We start from the raw sequence: 22595 nt of genomic DNA on the forward strand, positions 1-22595 counted from the left end.
GGACACACCTTCTCAGTCAAAGAGTTTTCTTTATCTTCATGACTCTGAAAATTGAAGATTCACATTGAAGGCATCAAAACTATGAATTAACACATGTGGAATGAAATACTTAAAAAAGTGTGAAACAACTGAAAATATGTCATATTCTAGATTCCTCAAAGTAGCCACCTTTTGCTTTGATTACTGCTTTGCACACTCTTGGCATTCTCTTGATGAGCTTCAAGAGGTAGTCACCGGAAATGGTTTTCCAACAGTCTTGAAGGAGTTCCCAGAGATGCTTAGCACTTGTTGGTCCTTTTGCCTTCACTCTGCGGTCCAGCTCACACCAAACCATCTCGATTGGGTTCAGGTCTGGTGACTGTGGAGGCCAGGTCATCTGGCGTACCCCCCCATCACTCTCCTTCTTAGTCAAATAGCCCTTACAGACCCTGGAGGTTTGTTTGAGGTCATTGTCCCGTTAAAAAATAAATGATGGTCCAACTAAACGCAAACCGGATGGAATAGAATGCCGCTGCAAGATGCTGTGGTAGCCATGCTGGTTCCGTATGCCTTCAATTTTGAATAAATCCCCAACAGTGTCCCCAGCAAAGCCCCCTCACATCATCACACCTCCTCCTCCATGCTTCACGGTGGGAACCAGCCATGTAGAGTCCATCCGTTCACCTTTTCTGCGTCGCATAAAGACACAGTGGTTGGATCCAAAGATCTCAAACTTAGACTCATCAGACCAAAGCACAGATTTCCACTGGTCTAATGTCCATTCCTTATGTTCTTTAGCCCAAACAAGTCTCTTCTGCTTGTTGCCTGTCCTTAGCAGTGGTTTCCTAGCAGCTATTTTACCATGAAGGCCTGCTGCACAAAGTCTCCTCTTAACAGTTGTTCTAGAGAGGTGTCTGCTGCTAGAACTCTGTGTGGCATTGACCTGGTCTCTAATCTGAGCTGCTGTTAACCTGCGATTTCTGACGCTGGTGACTCGGATAAACTTATCCTCTGCAGCAGAGGTGACTCTTGGTCTTCTTTTCCTGGGGCGATCCTCATGTGAGCCAGTTTCTTTGTAGTGTTTGACGGTTTTTGCCACTGCACTTGGGGACACTTTTGATGATGGCTGCTCATTTTTCTTTACTTAGCTGCTTTTTTCTTGCCATAATACAAATTCTAACAGTCTATTCAGTAGGACTATCAGCTGTGTATCCACCAGACTTCTGCACAACACAACTGGTGGTCCCAACCCCATTTATAAGGCAAGAAATCCCACTTATTAAACCTGACAGGGCGCACCTGTGAAGTGAAAACCATTTCCGGTGACTACCTCTAGAAGCTCATCAAGAGAATGCCAAGAGTGTGCAAAGCCGTAATCAAAGCAAAAGGTGGCTACTTTGAAGAACCTAGAATACAAGGCATATTTTCAGTTGTTTCACACTTTTTTGTTAAGTATTTCATTCCACATGTGTTAATTCATAGTTTTGATGCCTTCAATGTGAAGCTACAATTTTCAGAGTCATGAAAATAAAGAAAACTCTTTGAATGAGAAGGTGTGTCCAAACTTTTGGTCTGTACTGTATATAAAAAGTACAAAAAGTTGCCACAAAGGCAATATATGGTTAAAGCACGAAAGATGGGGATCAGAAGATGTGCAAAGGACTGAACGGGTGACGGTGAGGAGTACAGGGCCAGAGAGATGAACAGTAAAATGGGCATAGGTGGGGTTTTTGCTGATTTGATGACTATGTTTCAGAAAAATGGCGACCAGTAGATTCCAATTTTCTTGATCTCTGTGGATTTGAATCAAAAATTTAAATTTATGTAAAATTCAAGTAGAATTCAATTCCACTCGAATTTATTCTAGTCCTGTGTTTTCCAAAAACAGCGCTCTTCTTGTCCACAGGCTGTGTTTAATACTTTTATCAAAAATTCGGCTACTATTTTTTTAAAGGGGCTGTATCATCAAGAACCCCCTGTCTATTTACCCTATTATTGCACATGGACATCGTGGAGGGGGCTCCTCATCACAGGACCCTCGTCTGTGACCAAGAACATCCTGGCAGATTGAACATGTCCCTGTATTACATTCAAAGCCATCCATGTGAGTTATCACGCCGTTGCTTATAGTCCAGTCAGTCACATTCGATAGGGGACATCCTGTGATGAGATGACCCCTTCAAAAAAAAAAAAAAAAGCAACAATGTTCCCACTATAGAGTTCCCCAAATTTAACCAGAATTACCTTTATCTATATGATTCCAGGAAAGGTTGTCTTTGGTCCATCGGCTTCGGAACATATTTTTGTACCATTTCTTGTGTTGATCTCCCCAATCGAAAAAATCAGGAACGTGATTGCAAATAATGAGTCTGGAAAACTCATTAATAAAATCCTCCCAACACATCCTGGAAAAAAATACAAACCATATTGAACTTGTAATAGTCTGTCATCTATGTAATCCACAGTGTGCAGAATTAAGAGACATGTTGGTGGGGTAGTATATTTTGATGTTACGAATGGATGTTGTCACGGGTGGGCTAGGCTAGTATGGGAGACCTGAATGGGGATATTAAAACTGGTATCCTTGCGCTAACCCTTTTCCCAGAGGTACACTTAAGGGCAGTGAGGTCTGGGCCCCCATCGTGTCCCTGTCTCGTTCGTGGGGAGTGCAGAAGGCACCCATGACCCATTCCATGGCCCAGGAGCTGAGGTGGAGGGAGACCATTGAAGGGAGATGCACAGAAGGAACCACCGGCCTCAACCTCCGAAGTATCCGGTATTGGCTGAGGCCCATCACAGCATAGCCCGGTGCTCCAACGGCAGTGTGTGACCAGTGAGTAAAAAGCCTTGAACTGTTCCGCCTGTGTTGCCCTGTTACTGCTTGCGCCCTCCCCATCGTGCCGCCGCGCCATCAGCGCCTGAGAGACTACTACCACCATCATCTTCCCTAGGGCCATATCTCTGCCTGTGGAGAGCTGAACCATCCGACCTGCGTTGTCATCCGCCTCACAAGAGAAGTCCCACAGCGGCGGCTAATACTGGCCACGCACCACAGGTGGCATCATGAACCACTACCCCCATCTTCCCCATCCCCAGGCTTTTATTGACACTAGTGGGGTCACGGAACCGGGCAAGGCCACCGCGGCATCCCAAGAGAAGCCCGGTGACAAGTAACCCCCGACCCCGTGGGCGCATCATATTTCTGGTGCATCAAGAACTCAACGTCTTACAGTTCCAGCAAAGTGGATGGACTTCTTTTTTTCCGCTGCGTAAACTGAGCTCTGGTGTGGGTTTCAAGTCCGCATTGAAGGTGATTGGAGCAAATGGTGCAGAATGGCGAGCTAATGAGAGCCGGGGTCCACAGAATGAGTGCGGGGGAGGGGAACGTGCCGCGGAACAAGGTGACGTACTTAGAGGATGAGACAGGTGATGATGGCGGCCTCATTCAAAAATTTGCTCTGGGGCTTATTGTAATCTAGAGTTACGCCACTGGGTGAAATGAGAGCCATGAAAGGGATGAAAACCGTCCTGCTGCTTTCTAACAATTTATGGACCTGTTCCACAAGTACTTCACTTCTGGTCTGACGAGAACCGCCATATTATTTCCATTGCGTTGGCTATCCCTACTGGTTACCTAACCTTCGTATAATAAAATGGAAACTTATCTGATGAGTAATACTATTTTATGTCATCTATCATTATTAGTTACGTGCTCATTATATGGCACACCCATATGTGGCCTATATATATATATATATATATATATAGCTAATTAATGGCAGTGGGTTAAGTTACGTTGCGACTGACATGCAACAAATTTAGTAATTCCCATGAGTGATGTGAGTGTCTGACCTGTTTAGTTCGAGGAATGCCCCCTGTCTGGTTCCCTTTAATATCTTCATTCCGGTCAAATCACATAGGGTGTGGTAATTCTCAGAAGAACACAATGAAAGGGCACAGTTGGGCTAAGATCGGACTGCAATGCATGGACTGACAGCTTCATAGAGTCCATGTATTGTAGTCTGATCTCAGACTGATGAGTCCAAACAAACACTTGTTGAAGTCTGTGATTAAGACGTGAGGATACAAAAAGTGTCTTGAATTATTATGAAGCTATATATGCTGCTATTTATTATTATGTAAGAAATGCCAAAATTCAGGCACTATACAGGCTCTATATTCATTTAAAGCTATAAATAAACGAACACTCCAGAATTTTTGGGAAGAATTTTGGAAATCATGTGCCTTTGTTCTCACTGCTGCCTGAATTCCAGAAACTCTCTAAATTAATGTCATACTTCTAGTGTTAATATACTGAGTTTCTGGTCACGTTTGGATCAACGGTCAACATAATTCTACACTATCATGCTCTGGATAGAAAAATATAAAGCATAAAAGGGCTCCTGTATCCTGCAAGTAACGGTCAGACGTGCTGTCAAACAGCTTGGCAAAAGAGAGTAGAAGCTCTGAATCCTAGTAGAAACTGACTGCACCATAGCTAGATAGAAGTGGGGGTGAGTAGCACTTGTTAAATCTGGTATAAGCAAAGGAAATAATTACAATGAGTCCAATAAATGATATCATCACTTCTATAGAAAAAAAATGAACCCTACCAGAACTCCCCATCTTCATCGATTCTGTGCAGTTTCAGTCTGTCCTCCTCTCTCAGTTCCTTCCATAATGGACATCTAAGAGCAGTGAAACATAAAATGACTCACATGTCTTCTCTTTTTTTTTTTAAGAATTCCACTCACTTTATAACATTGTATGCACCCTAAGGATGACAAAAGCAGCACAATGCAGGGAAAACTCACAATGTACTCCAAAGAATTGGAGTATATAATTATGCACTTTCTACAGACACTGTTTTACAGGTAGTTTTTGTCCATTGTATGAGTTGTGCAATATTTACTATGTCCTCCAAGTTGATACATTTGGAGCATTTTTCACTCTAAGTATTTGAGTACATTTTATGACTAGAACTATTTTTGTTTTAATTTTAATATCCTTCAGCTCGATCTTGACCTATGGCGACTTGATGCCTAGATAGCTCCACCAGTGTCTTCTCCACCTAGGTAGGTCCAGCAGGGTCTTCTCCACCTTGATAAAGCGAGCACTAAGACACGTGAAACGCGCGTTGGGTGGCCCTGACAGTCCACCCCCTGCAGGTTTACCCTTTCAGAGCTGGTTTGTATAACTTTTTATGTTTCAATTGATCAACCCCTTACTGTGTTATTTAATACATTGAAACAATTGACTTACCAGCTCACTTTACTTATGCACTTTGCCCTGCAGGGGGCTGACTGCTCTTTCTATTGACTAAACTGACAGTTTATATAGGCAATTAGCCGGTGTGTGTACATCTCATTTATAGATTGCTGCTAAACATTTTGAATTTTTATGTCTTGTTTTGTCTTGTATGTCTGCATAGTATGTCCATATTTCTATGCTACTTTTATTGTGATTTAATTGTATCAATTTTTTAAGCTTGTTACCAATAAAATCTACTTTTATTTCTTCAAGTCCACCTATTTTCTCCTTGTTTAATAATCTATTTGCTATGGTGGACATATGCATAATACATGGGTTTATCCCTTGATTCAAAACTATTGGACTGATGGATTTTTGGGTTCTACTAGGTAGGTACGCCAGGGTCTTCTCTGCCTAGATAGGTCCACCAGGGTCCTCTCTGCCTAGATAGGTCCACCAGGGTCCTGTCTGCCTAGATAGGTCCACCAGGGTCTTCTCCACCTAGGTAGGTCCACCAGGGTCTTCTCTGCCTAGTTAGGTCCACTAGGGTCTTCTCCACCTAGATAGATCCACCAGGGTCCTCTCTGCCTAGATAGGTCCACAAGGGTCTTCTCTGCCTAGATAGGTCCACCAGGGTCTTCTCCACCTAGATAGGTCCACCAGGGTCTTCTCCGCTGTTACCTTAATAGTATCAAGCCATCGGGTTGCTGTTCTTCCTCTTCGCCTTGTTCCTTCTATTCTTCTGACCATTATGTCCTTCTCCAGTGATTGCTCTCTTCATATGATATGTCCAAAGCAGGCAAGTTGTAGCTTGGTGATCTTTGCTTGGAGCGCCATGCCTGGCTTGATTTGTTAAAAAATTGATTTGTTTGTTGTTCTTGCCATCCATGGTATTGATAACATCCTTTTCCAGCTCCACATTTCAAAAGCATTGATACTTCTTCTGTCTTGTTTCTTTATCGTCCAAATTTTGCGTCCATATGTTACTACAGAAAAGACCAGACTATGTATGAGCCGAGACCAGACTATGTACGAGGCAAGACCAGACTATGTACGAGTTGAGACCAGACTATGTACGAGCTGTATCTTCATGACCAGTGAAATGTTCCTCAATTTTAAGACCTTGTCCAGTGACTTAATTGTTGATTTACCCATAGCTATTCTCCTACAGCCTTCCGGTGTCATCGCTGCATCTTGATTTGAGTATGTTGAAGTCCTTTACAACTTCCAATTTGTCGTTGTCCATCTCAGATGTGCCCCGATCGTACCTGGCAGCAGTCAATAACTTTGTCTTCTTTGTATTGAGTAGGAGTCCCATGTTTGAGCTAATTGACCTTCCATATTTTCCCCATATATCTTACCTATCATTCCATTTGCCTTTCCATTCTCCAAACCCCCACGGGTTCCATATTCGAATGAGTCGCACATTTCCGTCCCTAAAAGGAACCTGTGACAAGACAGAATCATCAATATTTTTGCATGATGTTACTTTAAAGAAAAATACATCAGTTTTGTATTAATGGTGCACGAGGCGCACAAAGCCACTTCAGCTGATCAGCGAGAGTCAACCACACCAAAACCACAATCACAAATTGGGACATTTAAACCACTGAATGCAAAACACCAACAACATGTGCAACCGCATATCACCAATTAATTTTTATTAGATATAAAAAAGTGATTAAAATATCAAACATATACAGGATGTCTCCAAAAATCAGAACCCCTCAGAGGGTAGATATTATATTGAGAACACCAAGTCAGACACTTACCCATATATTATAAATAGCAACAGCCATAGATGATGACCAATGGGACCAATGCAAATGTAAGTAATCCAGATAATTAAACAAAGTAACAAAGTACAGACACTAGTGTGCTACAAAGATATCCAAAAAATTACAACTGAGCAAAAAGGTCCCATGGTAACCCACAGTATACCTACAAGGGAGTCAGCAAACAATAGTAATGGTGTCCCACACACCCAACGCACGTTTCGCACTTGTGATGCTTTTTCTTCATCTATGGCTGATACTATTTATAATATTAGGGGAAATATCTGACTTGGTGTTCTCAATATATCTACCCTCTGATGGGTTCTGTATTTTTCAAGACATCCTGTATATGTTTGATATTTTAATCATTTTTTTTATATCTAATAAAAATGAATTGGTGATATGCGGTTGCATATGTTGTTGGTGATCAGTGAGATTGACAAGAATTAGAACCCCAAGAATCAGACATATGGCCTTCCTATATAATCAGTCATTTATATGTCAGCCCAAATATGAGATTCAACTGAAGTCAGATAAGGACAGACAAGTAATGAAACTAGCCATTTTATTAGAGGGAGCGGGAATTTCTAGGAACCGGCGGATCGTTCTCCTAATGACTTCTTTGTCTTTAGATTTCTCAGATACAGAGTTTCTACAGAAGGTTTTATGAACTGAACCAGCCAGAAAATGTCATACTGAGTAATGTCTTAGAGTCGTGTGAATATCATTTATCAGCTATTTTAGGTGGAAGAAATATAATACACGTAAGTGGGCTGAGCCCATGAAAGTCGTTTTTCTGCAGAATAGCTCGAAGGGTTAGAAACACGTACAACCGCATTTTTTATTCTGAGGAACTAGGAAAAAAATGAAATAGTAAACAGAAACCGATGTAGATCTTAATTCAAGGAAGTGCGCAATGTACCCTTGCCTTTTCTTAAAAAATATATTAAAAATTGAGTTCTGACAACATGTTGCCAAAACCAACGCTGCATGATTATGATTATGCCCCTTATATTGATGCAGGACCTGGAAGGTGCCCTATATCTACCCGTTCTCCATGTATTGTAACTCAGCATCATGAAAAATTGTATACAAAAATAATGCCATATGCTAACCAATATCATACACCACAAAAGTAATATATGGCACAGTCCCTAAATTATAATTCCTCTTAATGAAAAGGCCACCATACTCTGCTAAAAAAAAAACAACATACAGCTCCAGTAATCTAGTAACAGTGCAGCACAATGTTTAACTAAATACTGTCCTACAGTGCCCAAATAATACTGACATATAGTGGAGGACTAAGAATCAGTAATCTAAAAACAATGTTACACAATATCCTGCAATGCATACTTAATTAATATTACAATTCATTATTTTCTTAAGACTCATATGCCAGGTCATCAGAAGCACCCCCTACGGCTGGACAGGACAGGTCATCAGAGATACCTCCTATGGCTGGACAGGTCATCAGAGGCACTCCTATGGCTGGGCAGGACAAGTCATCTGAGGCACCCCCTATGGTGGGACAGGATAGGTAAACAGAGGCACCCCATCACCCCTTATGGTGGGACAGGGCAGGTCATCAGAGGCACCCCCTACAGCTGGATAGTACAGGTCATCAAATGCACCCCGACACTGGCTGGACCAGACAGGTCATCAGAGGCACCCCTGTTATGATCCGGAACCATGGAAGACCACCACAAATCATTGGCGAAAAGGTGACAAGAGCATTGGCAACTAATCTGGCCGCCATCCCCTTACTAACCAACACAACTAGAATTAGCCGAGGGGTGAACTAACATCCTGTGCACCGCGAACCCAGCCGGAGAACTAACTATCCTAAAGGTAGGAAAGATGAATAACTCTCTGCCTCAGAAAATAGACAAGAATAGCAAGCCCCCCACATTCAAAGACTGCGGTGATATAGGAAAAACACAATACACAGGTAGATGACAGGATTAGCAAAAGGTGAGGCCCCCGCTGACTAAAATAGGAAAGGACAGGAAAGGGACTGATGGTTGCCAGAGAAAAACCCTGCAAAATACCAACTTCCTGATAGTACAAAAAGGCCCTCAGATCGCTCGATCTGAACTCCGTCCTATACCAGGTGCCCTTGTCATACCAATGAACAAAAAACAAGAATCATAACAAAGTCAACAAGCCACAAACACATGGACCCAAAGGAGCTAAACTCCACACAGAACTGCAGGGAGTTCCTCAACAATCCACTGAGGGGAAAAATCCCTGGAAGGAAATAAACTGAAACCAACCACAGCAAATGACAAACCCAGATAAACAAAAGAACCAGACAATAAATAAAGAGCAAGCACTTATCTGGGGAAGATGTGGTGTAAAGCAGGATCAAGCAGACTGGAGATACAAAGAACAACTGACATCCGGCAACAGCCTGCAATCAGACCAGGACTTAAATAAGCAGAGAGTTAGGAAAGGAAACAGCCACTGCACAACACACCTGGTCCAAGTCCAAACCCTTCCTGGCCACCAGAGGGAGCCTCCCAGCAGCCAAGACATAACTAACATTCACAACACACCCCGTAAGGCTGGACAGGACAAGTCATCAGAGGCACCCCCTTAGGCTGGACAGGACAGGTATTCAGAAGCACCTTCTATGGCTGGACAGGACAGATCATCAGAAGCACCCCCTACAACTGGACAGGACAGGTAATCAGAGGCACCCTCTATGACTGGATAGGACAGATAATCAGAGGCACCTCCTACAGCTGGGCAGGGCCTTTGATGACCTCTCCTGTTCATCCTCTGATTAGGTAACCCCTATGGCTGGACAGGACAGGTCATCAGAGGCACCCCCTATGGCTGCATAGGACAGGTCATCAGAGGCACCCCCTATGGCTGCATGGGACAGGTCATCAGAGACACCCCCTATGGCTGGACAGGACAGGTCATCAGAGGCACCCCCTATGGCTGCATGGGACAGGTCATCAGAGACACCCCCTATGGCTGGACAGGACAGGTCATCAGAGGCACCCCCTATGGCTGCATAGGACAGGTTATCAGAGGCACCCCCTATGGCTGCATGGGACAGGTCATCAGAGGCACCCCCTATGGCTGCATAGGACAGGTCATCAGAGGCACCCCCTATGGCTGCATGGGACAGGTCATCAGAGGCACCCCCTATGGCTGGACAGGACAGGTCATCAGAGGCACCCCCTATGGCTGCATAGGACAGGTCATACAACTGAAGCCGTAGAGGAGTAGTTTCTCCCTGAATCTAAGATAAAAGGATTGCAGGATATAGAGGCACCATATAGCGGTGTTTTGCAGTGCCACAGTTCCATAGTACAGGACTGATGGGACTGAATGGTCTCTATACAGCTTCCTGCAAGATCTTAATCCAACATGTGTGGGGGGGGGGTTTGTTTGTTTTTTTTAAAGCTTTTTCTGTTTTGTTCGTCTCGTAGTTAACATTTCGCTTGTAAATGAGCGTCTGCGCTGAGAAAAGGGAAAACTTTTAATTGGTTTATTTCTGCTGCGCTCGTCTGAAGAAAATGATCCTGAAAATTGAAAGTTTGCATTTTTTTTCTTTTTACATCCAACTAAACAGTAATTGCTGCATATTCTGCATCACTCAATGAAGCCCGGGGGGATCAGTCAACTCCTTGTGGAGTCAGTAAAGCCCGTGTATGGTAATATCTAGATTACTAGAGACTAGTTGGCATCACAGGGTTCATCTGGGCTGTGTAGTCTGCCCACGTAAAATCCAGTTTATCTAAATCTGAAAACCATCAAAAAGCTGCTGTTGACGGATCTGCAATTTTCTCGTATCCATCTTAGTACTTTGATCAGCGCCACAGACCCCTGGAAACCCACCCTCTTGTCACAAATTATTACACTGTGACCAACATTGATTGACTTTCTGCCTGTGACGCGTGATAGGGCGGTGCATGTGGGGCCTGCTTGCTGATGGTTTCCATGTATCAAATTATTTGTCCTACAAAGAACATTATTGTTTATTCCCACATCCTGCTGTGACGTTGGATGGGACTATAAAGATGAGGCCTACTTGCTGATGGTTTCCATAAATCAAAATATTTGTACTAACAAGAACATTATGATTTATTGCCACATCCTGCTGTTATGTTGGTTGGGGCTATATATATGATAAATATGAGGCCTGCTTGCTGATGGTTTCCATGTTGTCCTACAAAGAACATTATTATTTATTCCTACATCTTGCTTTGACATTGTATGGGGCTACATCTAATATATGAAGCTGAATGTGTGTATGTATGTGTGTGTGTGAGTGTGTGTGTGTGTCCGGGATTGGCATCCGCACCGTCGCAGCTACAGCCACAAAATGTTGCACACTCAGACTTCTGGACCCCGAGAGCATCATAGGCTATGTTTTGAGGGGAAATTTTAACCCAGCGCTTTACAGTTATTCACCGAAAAACCTGGCTCCATTAAAGCGAATGGAGCTGGAAGCCACAGTGCAGCCAGAACTTCAGAAGAATGCACAGCCACGCCCTTATATGGAATGTTGGCGTGTCACAATGCAGCCAGGGAAAGAGGCAGACACAGACAGGGAAAGAGGCAGACACAGACAGGGTAAGAAACAGACATAGACAGGGTAAGAGACAGACACAAAGAGACAGACAAAGAGACAGACTGACAGGGAAAGAGACAGACAGGAAAAGAGAGGGAAAGTGAGAGACAGGTTAAGAGACAGACACAGACAAAGAGACAGAGACAGACATAGGGAAAGAGACAGACAGGGAAAGAGAGGGAAAGAGACAGACAGGGTAAGAGACAGACAAAGAGACAGACACAGGGAAAGAGAAAGAGGGAAAGAGACAGACAGGGAAAGAGAGGGAAAGAGACAGACGGGGAAAGAGACAGACAGGGAAAGAGACAGACAGGGAAAGTGAAAGAGATAGATAGACAGGGAAAGAGATAGATAGATAGATAGAAAGACAGGGAAAGAGATTGAGACAGACGGAGAAAGAGACAGAGACAGTCAGAGATAGATAGGGAAAGACACATATAGACAAAGAGATAGAGAGACAGAGAGATATATACAGAGAGGGAGACAGACATTATAATTACATTTATATCTATTTGTTTTGTGGTTTTTGTGCAGAATACATTTTTGTTAATACATTCTATTTTGTTAACAGCAGTTATTAACCCGGGCGAAGCCGGGTAGTACAGCTAGTGTATGATAAATATGAAAAATGCTTGCTGATGGTTTCCATGTATCAAAATATTTGTCTTACAAAGCGCATTATCATTTATTCCCACATCCTACTTTGACGTTGGATGGGACTATAAATATAAGACCTGCTTGCTGATGCTTTCCATGTATAAATATGAGGCCTGCTTGCTTATGGTTTCCATGTATAAATAGGAGGCCTGCTTACTGATGGTTTCCATGTATCAAATTATTTGTACTGCAAAGAGAGAGTATTATTTATCCCCATATCCTGCTGTGACTTTGGATTGGGCTATAGATATGATAAATATGAGGCCTGCTTGCTGATGGTTTCCATGTATCAAATGATTTGTCCTACAAAGAACATTATCATTTATTCCCACATCCTACTTTGACGTTGGATGGGACTATAAATATGAGACCTGCTTGCTGATGCTTTCCATGTATAAATATGAGGCCTGCTTGCTTATGGTTTCCATGTATAAATATGAGGCCTGCTTGCTTATGGTTTCCATGTATAAATATGAGGCCTGCTTGTTGATGGTTTCCATGTATCAAATTATTTGTCCTACAAAGAACATTATTATTTATTACCACACCCTGCTGTGACGTCAGATGGGACTATAAACAAGAGACCTGCTTGCTGATGGTTTCCATGTATTAAATGTTTTGCCCTACACTGAACAATATAATATATTAGCACATCATCATTTGTTTTACCTCTGCAAAGTTGGTTATAGAATAGGCGTGACGCTCCACGAGGCCGTTTCCCTGGACGACATTTTCTGGGCATTTCTGGCAAAAATAAACAGGATAGTTAGACATTGGGAAAACTTTACTCATACTGAACATTTCACCAGGCAAATCCAAAGGAACATTTGGCTTTGGTGAGGACGTGTCACCATGTGCACTAAAATAAGTGTGCATTAGACGGGGGGCTCCTGGCTGTGCTGATCCAAGGGCCCAAAAACGAGGTGACATTGTATCTTTGGAAAGATCAACAGGGGTAAAACTTCAGATGCAGAAAAGTTATGAGCTGTACCCAGACCCCGAGGATCAAAGGCCGCCAGATACAAAAATATATTATTACAAAATGTTTACAAAAATATATTATTACAAAATGTTTACAAAAATATATTATTACAAAATTAAAAAATGGCCCATAAGTGGGGGCCGCATTTTGTACTTTTCTTTCCTCTTTTATCAGTGTTCATGTTGCATCATTTTTGTATCATGTTTATATTTACAATATTTACTTTTTGGAATTATCAAAGGAAAATAAAAAGAAATAAAATATGTATCAGATTTTTCACGTTTTGTTCCTTTTTTTAGACCACAAGTTAGATTTTAAATTGTGCTCCCCTTTTTGTTGCAAGTATCTTTCTATGTTTCTCTGTGTGTTTATGGGAACGTGTAACTAGTTTCTGCCTAGTCTCTCTGCTGCTGGATTTCTAGAGAAAATGTCAATCATATGATACATGACTGATACATAGACAATAAATATGAATAGTTCTTTTGCAAAGAATGTGCTACAAGGGCAACCTGTGACTATTATTGGTGACGCCTATAAGCAACACCTCAGATGTGATCGGCCCAAATACCACTAAGTCATCAGAGAAAGAGCCCCTAAAACATCCCGCAAAGACAATTCCTATACTGTACAAAGAAAGGTCACCTTGCCATGGTCGATGGGCTCACATGAATTACCTTAATTTTTCTAAGTAGATCACCAGAACCACCGTCAGTAAATAAATACATAACCAAAACCACCATAAATACAAAAAAATAGCACCAGACCCACCACCAGTACTGGAATACATCTACAGAACCACCATTAGTGCATACATATATCACCAGAAACACCTTCAGTACAGAAATACATCAACAAAACCCCCATCAGTACATGAATACATCACCTTAACCACCATTGGTAAATAAATACATTACCAGAACCACCATGGATACAAATTAATAGCACCAGAACCACCAACAGTACTGGAATACATCTACAAAACCACTATTAGTACATAAATATATCACCAGAACCACCATCAGAAATACATCAACAAAAGTCACATCAGTACATGAATACATCACCAAAACCACCATCAGTAAATAAATACATTACCAGAAACATCATAAATACAAGAAATAGCATCAGAACTACCACCAGTACTGGAATACATCTACAGAACCACCATCAGTGCATAAATATATCACCAGAAACACCATCAATACAGGAATACATCAACAAAACCCCCATCATACTTGAATACATCACCATAACCATCATTGGTAAATAAATACATTACCAGAACGATCATAAATACAAAGAAATAGCACCATAACCACCACCAGTACTGGAATACAGCTACAAAACCACCATTAGTACATAAATATATCACCATAACCACCATCAGTACAGAAATACATCAACAAAACCCCCCATCAGTAAATGAATACATCACCAGAACCACAATCATTAAATAAATACATTACCAGAACCGTCATAAATACAAATAAATAGCACCAAAACCACCACCAGTACTGGAATACATCTACAAAACCACTATTAGTACATAAATATATAGGCAGAACCACCATCAGTACAGAAATATGTCAACAAATCCCCCCTTAGTATATGCATGCACCACTTATGTTTATTAATTTTGATAAGACATCTCTGGTTTTGTTTATCTACTGTATGGAAAAGGCGGGATTTGTGCAAATTATGCAATAAAAGAGCCCTCTGCCATTGATGGGGGCATGTCTCATTATTTAGTGGTCGATGCATTTTTCTTACCTCACTCATCATCTTTTTCTTTTGCTCCTCCGAATACACTCTCTGAATAATAGAAAAGATATTGTTTCTTTATATTCCAAACACTGTTTACATATCAGAAGGAGCAGCACAGAGCATTTCAGGAGAAGACAGTGATGACTTTAGTAAGGACAGAGATGCAAAGAGTCAAGTAGGAGGTTACAGATTGGCATTTGCATAGTGGGAGGAGCTGGATCCTCAGCAGCACAGAGCATTTCAGCTGAGGGGTATGCTGATGCTATGGGAGGCAGTGACTTGTCCAATCGTGAACTAATAGTGTTCATATCAATGTGTCCAGATTCAAGTCCTTACAGAGCACCGCGGCCCCCGCCAAATAAACACCGCCATCCACATTACTTACCGGTACTTTCTCTAGGACACTTTGTGTATGGAAAGCGTCAGGGTTGCCGTCCATGTACTGCTGTGCCGGGTGATTCTGGGAGGGATACAGATGACATGGTTACTAAGAGTAGTCTTAAAGGGTGTGCAAACTTATGCAACTTTTTATTCTATTGAACTGGTGCAAGTAAATTAGAAAGTGAAGCAACTTTGCAAATGATTTAGAGTTCACAAACACCGTAATGTCATAGTATTTATAAGGATCCTGAATATTTACCTCTGCGTAGTTCTCCTGCAGGGCATTTTCTGGGACCCGCTGCTGGAAACAAATAACAGATCAGTTACCTTTTCTCATATTCTGTTCAGACGATAGTTACCCAAAGTTTTTAAAGTTCATGATGAACCATCAGAATATAGATATCGTCAGGTACATGTCTCATTATAAGCAAATGCTCCAGTCTAACGATGTTGTGTACATTCAGTACAGCAGGCCAGTCACTGTACAGGAGGAGGAGGAGGTGAGATGTGACATCTATTGTGAATGGTGGATCCTGTGTTATCTGTCATTCTACAGGAGGAGGGGAGCTGTGACATCATCTATTGGGTATAGTGGATTCTGTGGTATCTACAGTGTATGGAGGTGTTATCAGTCACTGTACAGGAGGAGGAGGAGGTGAGATGTGACAACATCTATTATAAATGTGTTATCAGCCATTGTACAGGGGAGGTGAGCTGTGACATCATCTATTGTGACTGGTGGATCCTGTGGTATCTACAGTATATGGAGGTGTTATCAGTCACTACAGGGAGAGGAGGAGGTGAGCTGTGATATCACCTATCGTGAATGGTGGATCCTGTGATATATATAGTATATAGAGGTGTTGTCAGTCATTGTAGAGGAGGGGGAGGAGGTGAGCTGTGACATCATCTATTGTGAATAGTGGACCCTGTGTTGTCTACTGTATATAGAGGTGTTATTTTATCAGTCATTGTACAAGAGGGGAAGGAGGTGAGCTGTGACATCTATTGTGAATAATGGATTCTGCATTAGCTACTGGTTATATCTCTCTATAATCCTGTCTGATGATAATGACTGCTTAAAGATCTTATGTACAGAACTAGAAATAGAGTCTACCATTAGGCCTAGTGGGCAAGGTAAATATTGCAAGATTTCACCTTTTTACATTTAATGGTAATATGGAAAATTAAAGCTATATATATATATATATATATATATATATATATATATATATATATATATATATATATATATATATATATATACAGTCATATGAAAAAGTTTGGGCACCCCTATTAATGTTTACCTTTTTTCTTTATAACAATTTGGGTTTTTGCTATTTCAGTGTCATATATCTAATAACTGATGGACGGAGTAATATTTCTGGATTGAAATGAGGTTTATTGTACTAACAGAAAATGTGCAATCCGCATTTAAACAAAATTTGACCGGTGCTAAAGTATGGGCACCTCAACATAAAAGTGACATTAATATTTTGCAGATCCTCCTTTTGCAGAAATCACAGCCTCTAGTCGCTTCCTGCAGCTTTTAATGAGCTCCTGGATCCTGGATGAAGGTAGATTTGACCATTCCTGTTTACAAAACAATTCCAGTTCAGGTAAGTTTGATGGTCGCCGAGCATGGACAGCCGCTTCACATCATCCCACAGATTTTCAATGATATTCAGGTCTGGGGACTGGGATGGCCATTCCAGAACAATGTAATTGTTCCTCTGCATGAATGCCTGAGTAGATTTGGAGCGGTGTTTTGGATCATTGTCTTGCTGAAATAACCATCCCCTGCGTAACTTCAACTTCGTCACTGATTCTTGCACATTATTGTCAAGAATCTGCTGATACTGAGTTGAATCCATTCGACCCTCAACTTTAACAAGATTCCCGGTGCCGGCATTGGCCACACAGCCCCAAAGCATTATGGAACCTCCACCAAATTTTACTGTGGGTAGCAAGTGCTTTTCTTGGAATGCCGTGTTTTTTGCCTCCATGCATAACGCCTTTTTGTATGACCAAACAACTCAATCTTTGTTCCATCAGTCCACAGGACCTTCTTCCAAAATGTAACTGGCTTGTCCAAATGTGCTTCTGCATACCTCAGGCGACTCTGTTTGTGGCGTGCTTGCAGAAACGGCTTCTTTCGCATCACTCTCCCATACAGCTTCTCCTTGTACAACGTGCGCTGTATTGTTGACCGATGCACATTGACACCATCTGCAACAAGATGATGCTGCAGGTCTTTGGAGGTGGTCTGTGGATTGTCCTTGACTGTTCTCACCATTCTTCTTCTCTGCCTTTCTGATATTTTTCTTGGCCTGCCACTTCTGGGCTTAACAAGAGCTGTACCTGTGTTCTTCCATTTCCTTACTATGTTCCTCACAGTGGAAACTGACTGTTTAAATCTCTGAGACAACTTTTTGTACCTTCCCCTGAACAACTATGTTGAATAATCTTTGTTTTCAGATCATTTGAGAGTTGTTTTGAGGAGCCCATGATGCCACTCTTCATAGGAGATTCGAATAGGAGAACTACTTGCAAGTGGCCACCTTAAATACCTTTTCTCATGATTGGATACACCTGCCTATGAAGTGCAAAGCTCAATGAGGTTACAAAAACAATTTAGTGCTTTAGTAAGTCAGTAAAAAGTAGTTAGGAGTGTTCAAATCAAGAAATTGATAATGGTCACATTTTGTTTAAAAGCGGATTGCACATTTTCTGTTAGTACAATAAACCTCATTTCAATCCAGAAATATTACTCAGTCCATCAGTTATTAGATATATGAAACTGAAATAGCAAAAACCCAAATTGTTATAAAGAAAAAAGGTTAACATTAATAGGGGTGCCCAAACTTTTTCATATGACCGTGTATATATATATATATACACATATATATATATATATATATATATATATATATATACACATGCTGTATAATATTAGAAAAAAAATATATGTCATTTTCTGATGACACTTTGTTTAAATTCTTAAGAAATCTAGAGATGAACTTAAAGGGAATTTGTCAACAGGTTTATCCTTCTTCATCTGAGAGCAACATCATGTAGGCAATGTAATCCTGAATCCAAAGATGTATCACTTAGCTAAATGGCTGAAGCCGTTCTGACACAATCAGAATTTTTAGGTTTAGTCATGCAGCAGAGCTGAGACAGCTGCCCCCACCCGTACCAATCTGTCTATAGAGAGTGAACATTGACAGTAAGGTGTCAATCAGAGGAGGGGTGTGCCGGGCTGCCATATGCATGACATTATAGTTCTGCAATGATAAGAGTCCTGCTGTTTAAACAAACATAGCAAATAAACAGCAGATCAGACCTTGACAAGACAGGCATCCCTGAATTCTCTGTGTTAACCCCTGCAGCATGCTGGCTTCAGCTTACACAGCAAAAACCTGCTGACAGATTCCCTTTAATGAATCAAACTTCGCCACTAATGTTTGGTTCTTCCAAATAATCTTGATTAAATTTCTCCTTTTGTTTTGGATGAACAATTCTGATTTTTAGGAGCTTATACAAATTGTGCATGGAAAGTGCATTATACAGTATTGGGGGCGAGGCTCATCTATGAATGTTACTTACATCTCTCAGCGAACTGTTCTTCCAGGCGTCTCTATTAACACTGGGAAAAATAAAGGAATTGATTGAATTAATGTGTCTCAAAAGTTTCATATTATAAAGACGGGTTTCATTAGTAGAGTGAGCAGGGTTCCCCAGCAGCACAGAGTATTTCTGGAGAGGAGTGTGCTGATGTGAGTAATCATCTACTGTAAGGAGCAGGATCCCAGCAGCACAGAGTATTTCTGCAGAGGAGTGTGCTGATTATGTGAGTAATCACCTACTGTAAGGAGCAGGATCCCAGCAGCACAGAGTATTTCAGGAGAGGAGTGTGCTGATTATGTGAGTAATCATCTACTGTAAGGAGCAGGATCCCAGCAGCACAGAGTATTTCAGGAGAGGAGTGTGCTGATTATGTGAGTAATCATCTACTGTAAGGAGCAGGATCCCAGCAGCACAGAGTATTTCAGGAGAGGAGTGTGCTGATGTGAGTAATCATCTACTATAAGGAGCAGGATCCCAGCAGCACAGAGTATTTCAGGAGAGGAGTGTGCTGATGTGAGTAATCATCTACTGTAAGGAGCAGGATCCCAGCAGCACAGAGTATTTCAGGAGAGGGGTGTGCTGATTATGTGAGTAATCACCTACTGTAAGGAGCAGGATCCCCAGCAGCACAGAGTATTTCAGGAGAGGAGTGTGCTGATTATGTGAGTAATCATCTACTGTAAGGAGCAGGATCCCAGCAGCGCAGAGTATTTCAGGAGAGGAGTGTGCTGATTATGTGAGTAATCACCTACTGTAAGGAGCAGGATCCCAGCAGCACAGAGTATTTCAGGAGAGCAGTGCGCTGATTATGTGAGTAATCACCTACTGTAAGGAGCAGGATCCCAGCAGCACAGACTATTTCAGGAGAGGAGTGTGCTGATTATGTGAGTAATCACCTACTGTAAGGAGCAGGATCCCAGCAGCACAGAGTATTTCAGGAGAGGAGTGTGCTGATTATGTGAGTAATCACCTACTGTAAGGAGCAGGATCCCAGCAGCACAGAGTATTTCAGGAGAGGAGTGTGCTGATTATGTGAGTAATCACCTACTGTAAGGAGCAAGATCCCAGCAGCACTGAGTATTTCAGGAGAGTAGTTCACTGACTATGTGAGTAATCACCTACTGTAAGGAGCAGGATCCCAGCGACACAGAGTATTTCAGGAGAGGAGTGTGCTGATTATGTGAGTAATCACCTACTGTAAGGAGCAGGATCCCAGCAGCACAGAGTATTTCAGGAAGAGAGAGCGCTGATCTTATAGAAGGTCACAGAGATTTATAGTGGAAAGAGCAGGTAGCAGCAGCACAGAGTATTTCAGAAGAGGAGAGCGTTGACATGGTGGGGGCAGTGACCACTCCATTCCTGTGATGAGGGGGAGATCATAGAATAAAAAGTCCTAGTGGGAGGAGCCTGGCCCCCAGCAGCACAGAGTATTTTAGCAGAGAAGTGTTATGGGGGAGAGTGTTTACTGGCTATTGTGAAAAAGGAATATACATGATATATCACCCTATTACTGTATATGAGTGGCCCATGTTCATGTCCTATTAGCGCAGCATCCAGAGCCCGGCTGCCCCCTCTGCATACAGTCATCACTTACCTGTCTTCTCTCATACATATTGTTTTGGAAATTCTGCTGCATGTTTTCCATGTGCTGCTGTTGTGGAAGTACCTGGGAGAGACACAGAGGACATAAATAATGTGTGCACTAATGAATGTTAAATGCAAAAAAAAAGCAATTTTGGAAATAATCCTGATTAAAATAAAAAAATAAACAACTCCCACTTAATGGAATATACTGCTCCTGTACAGAGCTATACATTCCCACGGCGACAGACTACAACCAGACTCCTGTGTAGTCTGAGAGGAGGGGGAGAGTTACATAATAGAGGGAGCAGTAGACATTGGGGGTCACATGGAACACTCTTGTTTTTGTTCCCGATCCCACAATTTCCGCACATTTTTACTTACATTTCTGATCGTGCGTCTCCTCTGGCTATCTCTAAAAATCCTCTAAAAAAAGAAGAATGTGATAGATTTAATTGTGGGAATGATATGTATCAAATATTGGACATTCTAACGATAACTTACTGTACATAGCAGAGGGAGTAGGATTCCCAGCAGCACAGAGTATTTCAGGAGAGGAGTGTGCTGATTATGTGAGTAATCACCTACTGTAAGGAGCAGGATCCCAGCAGCACAGAGTATTTCAGGAGAGGAGTGTGCTGACATGGTTAGCTTAGTACTATGATGGTGCTGTTGTATATATACATATATCTGCTGTATCCTCACCACTGTCATAAAGATAGAAATATATCACCTGAGATGCAGCTTCCCTACTACTTCATATCAATACTACCAAAGGAGGCACTGCTCGTACCATAACACGTACCATCACAAATGTTTGGGCCCACTGCACCTAGGGGGTCTACGCCATCCAAATTTCCATTGGTGACATCTGCTGTGCATGTGTTATATTGTTAGCAACCAGAGTTAGCTCTGATTGCTGCAATAAACCCCTTATATGCCGCTATCAATGGTGACCGAAGCATTTAAACAGTTTGATATAGAAAAATGAGTCTGGCCCGAACCTTCCTCGTAACGTGACTGTGGATTGCTGATTGCATGGTCATGTCAGTGAGGGGCCTTCCATAGCTCCCTGCCCCCTCCCCCCTGTGTCTGCCATGTTTTCTCACCCTATGGTCGAGTTTCATACGAGATGAGTAATATTACAATGCACTATCACAATGCACTACATCATATTTAGCTTCACGCCTGTTCACACCTGCGTCGCTCACCTGTCCGTTGTCTATGTGGAAATCCTCCGGGACGTTTTCCATGTGCAGCTGCTGCGGATGACTCTGCGAGGGACACAGATAACATTTATATCAATAGCAATTTAAAGAAGAAGAGTAAAGGGCGTGTACAATTTTAAAACTATTTTATTGGACCAAATGCATGGAAAAAAAACTTTTGCAAAGAGCCTTCACTACCTCCCTCCCCCAATATACGGAGTATACAGCCCCCATACAGAGCTATGCGTCTCCATGATTACAAAGTACAACCGAAACTGTGCAGTCTAATCCTATAGGAGGAGACTGCACAGAACAGCAGTGCAGGACACATGGGGGGGTCACTGCACCCCTCATGTTTTTGTCTCTCCTCCCACAACATTTCTGCACATTGTTACTTACATCTCTTACAGAGCAATCACTCTGGACAGACCACCGTGGAAAGAGGATTTATTTGAAGGTTTTGGAGCCCAGTTGTCTGCAGCCCTGGTGTCTGGCTGCTACCTTGCTGTTTTTCATATTGTTTGTATTTGTTCCCCTGTCTGTCTCCCTTGCCCTGTGTTGGTTTATTTTAGTGGTGACATCTAGTGCACTCCCCAGCCTTGGCACTAATCAAGGTAAGTGAAGGGACAGTAAGGGGATAGGCACAAGGCAGTGGTGGGGGGGAAGGACCCGCTTTGGGACATTAGGGAGCTTAGACACAGTTTAGTTTCAGGTGTGAGCAGTCTACCTTCTCTACACCCTAAGGGCCTTCCTACCCCCTTTCCATTCCGTTGTAACCTCTCTTGCGCCGTGTGCGA

The 22595-nt window shown here is 42.0% G+C and overlaps 1 protein-coding gene across 1 annotated transcript in view; it reads right to left on the bottom strand.

Moving 5' to 3' along the window:
- LOC142297149 (calpain-2 catalytic subunit-like) overlaps window positions 1–22595 on the bottom strand; it is a 104442-nt gene that overhangs the window by 47551 nt on the left and 34296 nt on the right. Inside the window, exons 11-19 of the mRNA XM_075341424.1 lie at window positions 21802–21864; window positions 20604–20675; window positions 15639–15680; window positions 15384–15458; window positions 15005–15046; window positions 12922–12996; window positions 6591–6676; window positions 4593–4667; window positions 2224–2384 (exon numbers count right to left, since the gene is read on the bottom strand). Coding sequence (XP_075197539.1) covers window positions 2224–2384; window positions 4593–4667; window positions 6591–6676; window positions 12922–12996; window positions 15005–15046; window positions 15384–15458; window positions 15639–15680; window positions 20604–20675; window positions 21802–21864 — 691 coding nt within the window. The remainder of the gene's footprint in view (window positions 1–2223; window positions 2385–4592; window positions 4668–6590; window positions 6677–12921; window positions 12997–15004; window positions 15047–15383; window positions 15459–15638; window positions 15681–20603; window positions 20676–21801; window positions 21865–22595) is intronic.

This window comes from Anomaloglossus baeobatrachus, chromosome 3 (assembly GCF_048569485.1).
Source record: "Anomaloglossus baeobatrachus isolate aAnoBae1 chromosome 3, aAnoBae1.hap1, whole genome shotgun sequence".
NCBI lineage: Eukaryota > Metazoa > Chordata > Amphibia > Anura > Aromobatidae > Anomaloglossus > Anomaloglossus baeobatrachus.